This window comes from Pseudorasbora parva, chromosome 11 (assembly GCF_024679245.1).
Source record: "Pseudorasbora parva isolate DD20220531a chromosome 11, ASM2467924v1, whole genome shotgun sequence".
In the NCBI taxonomy this organism is placed as follows: Eukaryota; Metazoa; Chordata; class Actinopteri; order Cypriniformes; family Gobionidae; genus Pseudorasbora; species Pseudorasbora parva.
In genome coordinates this window covers 40,776,419-40,786,057 of record NC_090182.1, presented here as the reverse complement: position 1 = coordinate 40,786,057, position 9,639 = coordinate 40,776,419, and the positions used below count along the sequence as shown (strand labels likewise).

At 38.6% G+C, this 9,639-nt stretch overlaps 1 protein-coding gene across 1 annotated transcript in view; it reads right to left on the bottom strand.

Moving 5' to 3' along the window:
• Nucleotides 1–1,282: 1,282 nt before the first annotated feature.
• Nucleotides 1,283–9,639, bottom strand: part of atp7a (ATPase copper transporting alpha) — a 33,907-nt gene continuing 25,550 nt past the window's right edge. The window contains exons 22-23 of the mRNA XM_067457963.1: nt 9,476–9,578; nt 1,283–2,655 (exon numbers count right to left, since the gene is read on the bottom strand). Coding sequence (XP_067314064.1) covers nt 2,382–2,655; nt 9,476–9,578 — 377 coding nt within the window. The 3' untranslated portion in view covers nt 1,283–2,381. The remainder of the gene's footprint in view (nt 2,656–9,475; nt 9,579–9,639) is intronic.

Below are 9,639 nucleotides of genomic sequence, written 5' to 3'. Positions count from 1 at the left end.
TAGAACGACGTCTAGGATAGTTTTCCTCGCGTCAATGATGAAAAAGTATTGTTTACCTTATAACATAAATCCGTGTTCTATGACGGATAACATGAGATTCATATTTTAATTGCATTCTAATTTGTTTGCCTTACGCTAGTGTTGTACAATATACAGAATAACGATAGCACTGATAAAAGTTACTTTACTAAGATTAGCTTGCATTCGTTTGGGAACCTGATAGCTGATGTTAGCAATGAAATGGTTAAAAATAACGAAAACGTAAAACTATTATTCATTTTACATAGATTAATTTGATCATAGTTCATTTGGTAAATTATAATAGTTTTCAAAAATTACCTCATCACTTGAGTTGAAGCAACACTCACCGAAGAGGTCGAACTGGAAGCCATGACTAAATCGGCCACCGTAGGAGTTGAAACGAAATCGAAATTGAGAGGAACAGAAACTATTATTCACTGGATGGTCATATACCTTTTCACCACTAGATGGGGGAAAATATCACACAGTGTAGCTTTAAATCCTAGTGTCAGCGAAGATGATGTAGTCAGTGAATCCTGGTGTTTGTGAGAAAAGTGAAGGAACCTTTAATATTTAGTGAAGGAATATTTAATTGAGCCAATTATGATAGATGTTTTATAAACAATTGTTTTCTTTCTGTTTTCTTTTTTTTCCCTCAAGTTTTTTTTTTAATGTTCTTTGGAACATGTCCATTCACATCTACTGTGGAGTAGCCTAGAAATCTAGTCGTATCACTTCAGTTTGATCACTTGAATTTCATGATAAAATGGACTGAATACTTAATGTTCGTGTGAGAACTCGGATTGAAGTGTGTTCAGCGCTTAAAACAAGCTGACTGTTAACTGTTAAAAATTGTATTCAGTACTGGAAGCCCTGTACCGAAACGGTTCGGTATCTATTTAGTAGTTCTATTAATCTCAAGTACCCATTAGCACACTACTATCTTTGAGCTCCGATTATAAAAATAAACAAATTATTTATTGATATCTTAAAGGGATAGTTCATCCAAAAATGAAAATATTATGTTTATCTGTTTAGCCCAGGGCATCCCAGTAGGTGTATTTGTTTCTTTAGTAGAACACAAATGAAGATTTTTAACTCCAACCGTTGCTCGTATAAGACATGCCAATGGGGTGTATTTCTACGAGAGTCACTATGAGAGTAAAAAACAGACATTCGGATCCTCATTAAACCCTGCGGCTTGTGGCAACACATTGATGTCTTAAGAAAGGATCGGTTTGCGTGAGAAACCGAAAATAGATTTTGGTAAATTGAAAACTGGCTGTTTATTTAAAGAATATGATGCAAAATTAAAATACCAGACCACATTTAGTGAAACAATCAAGGATGTTTATATCGTCACTCCAACTTGAACACATTTGGCAAACACAAGCAACTAAGCATTGCTTACTAATGAGTGCACTTGTTTCATTTGAAGACAGCATCACTTAATTGACCTTTAATAGCACAGTAACAACTTTTTTATATTGTGGATACATTTAAAAAAATATTTCAAAAGCTCAGAATGTTGAAGTCAGTAACCTGATCCAGGCTGTGCAGTGGTATTTTATGTTTGTGTATTAAGGGCATTAATGCGGAAATGGCTGTACACAAATGTGCTCCGCTCATAATGTCAGTCTCAGTTCACACAGAGCACTGGATTTTAAAACAAAGTGAAGCTAGCAAAAAACAATAGATTTAAAAGGTAAACTGACAAGAGCAAGTGCACATTTAAATATAGCAAAGGCAGCATAAGTGTTACAAACTGTTTGCTGAACAAAAGAAAAAAGTGAATATGCTGAATGTCTTTCGGACACTTGGTTTAAGGTAACGTAATGGTTTAGCGTTTTCTTGTGGATCCCTCTGAGCCGACAGGAATGCCACTTTCTTTGGAATGTACTGCATCTCAACCCCCAGTCAAGGATATGTGCAGCTAAAATGGCCTTAGAAAAGTTCATTTGTTCACTGTTAAAATAAATTTTCACATTCCTTCATGTCCAACAAAGTACATAAAATACTATAAATAAATGATGTAATAAATATTTCACTTAATCATTACCATAAAACACAATAAATCATTCTAAAATGGTCATTTTCACAAAAATAAAATTGATTAAAAAATGTTGAAGACAATCTGCGGTGTAGTTGATTTTGCTTTGGATTGTCATCATAGATCTGCCAGACATGTAAACAGAGGCCGTCAGAAAGTCTCTACTATAGCGATGCTAATGGCCGGACCATCAAAGCGGCGTGCGCTGATTCGTGCAGCATCACAGTGAGAGCAGTGTCATACTCAAGAGGAACCTCATTAGACTGAATGGGTCTGCAGGCACTGAGGTAAAGCAAGGCCCCAGAGACACTCAAACGATCTCCTCCTCGCAGTGAGCGTCCCCCACCAGCAGAGAGTGCTTGTCGGGCTCGCTGAGGGCCATGCTGTTCATAGAGTGTTTGTCGGAGCGTAGCGAGTTGATGGAGGCCCGGCTGTAGTTGACTATGCGGTCGAGCAGGCTGAGTTTGGGTGAGGACCGCCGCAGCTCCCCCATGCCGATGTGAACGCTGACATCCGATAGGCTGCCGTGCTTTCTCACCACTCCCAGCTGTCTTTCCAGTTTCTCAGCTGTGGGTTTAGTGTAACTGTAGAAACAGGAAATGAGTGTCATGTTATCTTTAAGAAGCCATGTTACGCCCTTTTACATAGCCTTGATTTTGTGCTCTACTAGAATAGGTTTTCAACCTCTCATGGCAAACTTCTGGCAATACGGAAGTAATTTATCCTGCACTTCCTCGACTGGCCACTAGGATCCAGAAGGGAGCAGAATCTCATTAAGCCCCATGTTAAAATCCCCAATTTACAGCAGAACAAAACATGTTTACAGCCTAGTACAAATTGTGGTTTTGGTCTATACTGCTAATTTTGCCCTTCATGATATCTGTGAGGGGGGTGATTTTTTTATAACTCATTCATTTACGTTATATAAAGCTTTAAAATTTTGCATAATTAAGGGCGTGGTTACTTTGAGTGGCAGGTGGATAGCCATTTATCAGCCATCTATAGTCATTGCATCACATAAGCTCCGCCCACTTCCCGCCTCTTTGCCCATTTTCTGTTATCCGGGCGTGACTCGCCAAGATAGCAATGACCAGCTCGTCTCTACTTTACGCTTTAGAATTGGGTAGAAAACTATGAAATAATAGGTTGTGTGCCTTATTCTGTGCAATCATAAGCCACATCATCTCACAGAAGGATACTCTACTGTCGTTATGAAGCGAGTTAGGAATAAAGACATGTTATTAAATGTGGTCTTTTGTTAGAGGTTCATTAAAATTTCTCATGTTTGGAAAGATGTTTGAAGCGTGTTGCTTTTTCAAATGCATGCTATAAGCGACTCAAACTTGTAGTGCTTTCAGATGGAGCAGCTTTTACTAATGATCACAGAGCCATCCTGCACTGACAAGCTGCACATAAAAAAAAATTATAAATCGCAGCCTTAGCATTTCATAATCGCACTAAGCCAAAACGGTTTAAGCGTGATTTCATGTTAATTATAATTAATTTTGCAGCTCCTCTTTGCACACATTTTTCATTCTTAAACACCAACATTCCACATTAAATCTAAAAAAAGCTTAACAGGTTCTCTTAAAAATACCTAAACATAAATAAATAAATAAATAGAAAAGAAAAAAACAACAAAAATGCTGCTGATTAAAGCAAGGTGAATAAGGTAAAAACATTAACTAATAGATATCACCATACTTCCCACCGTTGACTGATTACATTATGAATCGCAAACATTGTTTGGATTACAAGTTTTCTGAAATGTTATATACTTGAATATGCAAATTGTCTTACAAAACATGAACTAATTTGCATACATTTCCAGAACAGAAATATATGAACATTGGATAAAGCCAGGGTAACACTTTGTTGGAGATGGAACTATTACCAGTTTCACGATAAAATGTACTGACAGTTAGTAATATCATATCATAATTATCATTAAAACCACGTGTGATTATCACGATTTTAAAAACTCGCGGTAAATCCCGTCCAACCAGCATCTGTCTGGTGCAAACGCTGTTTTTGAGCGAGAAGAAATGGCAGATGGCAGTGACACTGCCGGGAGATTTTTCAGCCCTCTAGAAGGACCACATCTGAGGTGTGGTCATCTTTTGGCTTTTACAAAAGTCCTGAGGGAAACTTAATCAAAGATGGTCAGTGGTCACCCTGTCTGCAGAACATGCCAGAAGTAATCTGCTTTAAGACTGCGAACGCAAGGCAATTGGACTTTGACCTCAATACTAAAACTACGTCTGGGAAATAACAAGAAGCTTGAGCCAAAGACGAACTAACAAGTTCAGACAAGACTACAGTGACATTTGAGGGATAATAATGTATATTCATTGTACACTTATTAGACAGATATTCTTTGCCACATAAATAATTACGGGGACATATTGAATTGAGATTAATATTTTAATTGTTGCCTGTTTATAAATCCATTGTGTACAGTGTACAAAACATTCATCCAAACCAGATGATCACAAGAAGTTATAGTAATAATTTTAGTTTTAATATTAAAGTCTGATTTCATTTTAAGTACAATCAAAACCAGAGAAGGTAGCATTTGAATTAAACGCGACCGTGTCTGTTATGATGTGGATGTGCTCTGTGATAATGCGTTGCTATTGACGAAGGTCATTATAAGGAAGGAAATCCCACATAATTCAATATTGCTTAAAAAGTGCATAGAGCTGCTTGTTATGTGTTTATTGATTTTCAAATATAAAACTTGTTGAAATGGTTTCAGTGAGTGCATCTGGTCTTTTTGAACACTTTTTTTTAAGAACAAAACCGTGATAATATTGATAATCGAGATAAAATGGGTCACTATGACAGTGATATGAAATTATCATACCGTTTCATCACTATTGTGTTGACAGATATACTAGAGTTAAAGGACAACTCCGGTGAGAAATGACCCTAGGGGTAATTAACAGATGGTTACCGAGTAGATCGTTAGTGTGAGGCTATTTTGAGCCTTGTTAGTGGTATTAACTAGCGATTTAATTTTACTACCCTGTGCCCCTTAGACTAACGCTATAAGCTAATCTGTTTTTAGAGATAAAACTCTTCACATTCGATTTTCATAAAAACGCATCCCAGAGAACGATTTACTCGGTAACCATCTGTTAATTACCCCTAGGGTCATTTCTCACCGGAGTTGTCCTTTAACTTCTCTTTAATAAAAGCAGAATCTCATGAAGCGGCACACCTCACGCGGGCAGGGCTTATACAGGGAGTGCAGAATTATTAGGCAAATGAGTATTTTGACCACATCATCCTCGTTATGCATGTTGTCTTACTCCAAGCTGTATAGGCTGGAAAGCCTACTACCAATTAAGCATATTAGGTGATGTGCATCTCTGTAATGAGAAGGGGTGGGGTCTAATGACATCAACACCCTATATCAGGTGTGCATAATTATTAGGCAACTTCCTTTCCTTTGGCAAAATGGGTCAAAAAAGGACCTGACAGGCTCAGAAAAGTCAAAAATAGTGAGATATATTGCAGAGGGATGCAGCAGTCTTAAAATAGCCAAGCTTCTGAAGCGTGATCATCGAACAATCAAGCGTTTCATTCAAAATAGTCAACAGGGTCGCAAGAAGCGTGTGGAAAAACCAAGGCGCAAAATAACTGCCCGTGAACTGAGAAAAGTCAAGCGTGCAGCTGCCAAGATGCCACTTACCACCAGTTTGGCCATATTTCAGAGCTGCAACATCACTGGAGTGCCCAAAAGCACAAGGTGTGCAATACTCAGAGACATGGCCAAGGTAAGAGAGGCAGAAAGTCGACCACCACTGAACAAGACACACAAGCTGAAACGTCAAGACTGGGCCAAGAAATATCTCAAGACTGATTTTTCTAAGGTTTTATGGACTGATGAAATGAGAGTGAGTCTTGATGGGCCAGATGGATGGGCCCGTGGCTGGATTGGTAAAGGGCAGAGAGCTCCAGTCCGACTCAGACGCCAGCCAGGTGGAGGTGGAGTACTTGTTTGGGCTGGTATCTTCAAAGATGAGCCTGTGGGGCCTTTTCGGGTTGAGGATGGAGTCAAGCTCAACTCCCAGTCCTACTGCCAGTTTCTGGAAGACACCTTCTTCAAGCAGTGGTACAGGAAGAAGTCTGCATCCTTCAAGAAAAACATGATTTTCATGCAGGACAATGCTCCATCACACGTGTCCAAGTACTCCACAGCGTGGCTGGCAAGAAAGGGTATAAAAGAAGAAAATCTAATGATATGGCCTCCTTGTTCACCTGATCTGAACCCCATTGAGAACCTGTGGTCCATCATCAAATGTGCGATTTACAAGGAGGGAAAACAGTACACCTCTCTGAACAGTGTCTGGGAGGCTGTGGTTGCTGCTGCACGCAATGTTGATGGTGAACAGATCAAAACACTGACAGCATCCATGGATGGCAGGCTTTTGAGTGTCCTTGCAAAGAAAGGTGGCTATATTGGTCACTGATTTGTTTTTGTTTGGTTTTTGAATGTCAGAAATGTATATTTGTGAATGTTGAGATGTTATATTGGTTTCACTGGTAAAAATAAATAATTGAAATGGGTATAAATTTGTTTTTTGTTAAGTTGCCTAATAATTATGCACAGTAATAGTCACCTGCACACACAGATATCCCCCTAAAATATCTAAAACTAAAACTTCCAAAAATATTCAGCTTTGATATTAATTAGTTTTTTGTGTTCATTGAGAACATGGTTGTTGTTCAATAATAAAATTAATCCTCAAAAATACAACTTGCCTAATAATTCTGCACTCCCTGTATGCTCCCAGAATGGACACTGCACTAGTAGTGATACAAAACACTGTATCTGTGTCTGTTAAGTCCCAGTTTTGATATATTATGGTAGTAAAAATAATTTTGTTCAGATAGAGCACAGGGGCCTATTCTTCGTACGTCGCTAACTCAGTTAGCTGGATTTGATTGTTGATGATTTGGCTTGATCTCGGATTTTTTGGTTCTTCGAAGCTCATCCTGGACTTGCTGTCATAGCAAGAGGTCCATATAAGCATAAACCTCTTCGGGAGCAGCTTATTTCATGTAAACAGGATTAGATTGCATCTTGAGGTGATACTTAAAGGTCCCGTTCTTCAAACTTTAGTTAGTGTGTAATGTTGCTGTTAGAGCATAAATAATACCTGTAAAATTATAATGCTCAAAGTTCAATGCCAAGCGAGATATTTTATTTACCAGAAGTTGCCTTTCAAAGCCTACAGCGAACGGCCGGTTTGGACTACACCTCTGCACTCCCTTCATGAATGACGTCACTAGAACCGTTTGTTGACTAACCCTCCGCCCACAAGAACACGCAAAATAGGGGGCGTGGTCTTGTTGCTCTCCCACGTGGAGAAGAGCGCGCATTCAGCGCTTGCATCTCCCCGTTAAGGTAAGAGGCGGGACCTTTCCGGGCGAAATGAGCTAAGCTGCTGTCCAATCACAACACGGGAAGAGCTGGCCCAATCAGAACTCGTTATGTATTTCTGCAGAAGGGACTTCATAGAACAAGGAAATCATCAGGCCGTTTTTAGGACAGAGAAAACAGCGCTGTACAGAAACATGAACTCATGTTATATTGCACACTGTAAACATAATCAAAGCTTCGAAAACACACGAAGAACGGGACCTTTAAAATCTGTCCCAGCCACCGCTACTTTATTACAACAGGTCACTACTGAACCAGGGGCAATAATAATTTAAAATAATAATAAATATAAAAGTTTATTTGAAAATAATTTAATGTTGTGTAAAATTCGCGTATAATGCTATAGACACAGTCACTTGATTGAGAGATTTATTTGTGAATTGTGATGGAATAATGACTTTATAGTTGTATTGGAGATTTACACACATTGTGCAGTTAATCTTCGTCGTGCATTAATGTGAGTGATGACAGATAATATGGGAGTGGCTTGATGCAGCTCAAGAGATGCAGATAATTTGATCTTGACTGTTAAGAAACTTTAATTAATACTCACGTAAGAAATCTGCTTCAAATTAAAAATGAAATTACAACCTTGAAATAAAAATGTAAAGTGTGTAAAAATATTAGAACATCGTGAATATAAAAAATTGGTAATCATGTTCATCAAAACAGTGTGCATTTAATTTATATAACTTTTATGTTGGTTTGCTCGTTGGTTTCCTTATAAAGGTCCAGAAAATCGTGTTTTTCTTCTTCTTTTTTTCCAGGTGGCTTTTATGATGTCATTATGTTGTCTTGACGCCAGCCAATCGCTACATTGCTGATCGTGGTTTCGAATATCAATCATCTGCCCTCTTCAGGGAACACAGGCACGAGCAGTGATCTCAGATAACTTAATCCAGATATTTTAATCCAATCCGCAAATTTGTTTGAAGAACCAAATTAGCCAGAGATCAGTTATCACGATTAAACGATTTGGGATCTATCAAATCATCTCAGATGTATTAAGCGAGGTACGAAGAACCGGCCCCAGATTAACTGCAATTAAAAACAAAACGTGCCGCGTGAGCCGAGCGAGAGGCGCCGCACAAACTGCAGGAGTCAGATCTCATTCATCACCAGAGCGAGGAGCCGAATGACAAGATGATGGTTTCAAAACGAATTGTAAAAGGCCTATTTAAGGGAGTTTGTCTTTGTACTGTTTTGTTGTTGTGTTTTTCATTAAGAATAATATGCCAATGAACCCACGATTCAAGCAACCCGTCCCCGGATTGGCAAACCGAAAGTAAACTGCGCACGGCTGCATTAGTTCACAGTCGCTCAGTGCAGAAGCACTGCAATGTTAGGGTGTAACGGAACATTTTTTTACAGTCACATCTCTTAAGGGTAAAAAGGCTAATACATTTTGAATCTATTATTCTATTTTCCACAATGTCAAACAAATGCAGCTTAACCCAAAATGCAAGCTCAGGTATGCAGCTCGTGCAGTCGTGCGCTCTAGACAGAGAATACTCCATTGAAGGAAACACTAAGAAGCAAATATATCTTAAGTATAACGAGGTTGGGTTCCTATTAAAAACTGCTAGGCTATAAAATAATTGTAAAAGAGTATTGTATATCACCAGATTTTATAGGCAAGCGCGAATGAGAACAGTTTAGAGGGGAATGCCGGGTGTGCGCAAAAAAAAAAAGTTATTCAAATCCCACATTTGAAAATCGAATACCAACCCATCAAACGAATGTTCGAATATTCTGGTCCAGCCCTAGCGCACATTGAAAAAAAGTACAATGAAATAAACATGGTATATATGGTGGATGTTTTCTTTCAGCTAGTCTAAACAAGAAGTTATGAAAAAAATGATTTTGCTTGCCTTAACTCTGTTACACGTTTATTTCAAAAATGTTTAATTAAAACTAGTTTACAGTCTGGTGTTAATATGTGAGAGGTTTACCATTTTAGCAGAAGGGAGGACAGCACTACAGACACTGATGAGGCAGCCATGGCAGCAGAGCCCATCCAGGGCTGCAGAACCAAACCCACCGGCATAAACACACCTGCAAACAACACACACTCAATCAAAAACACACACTTAATGAGAAAGGAACAGACTGGTGT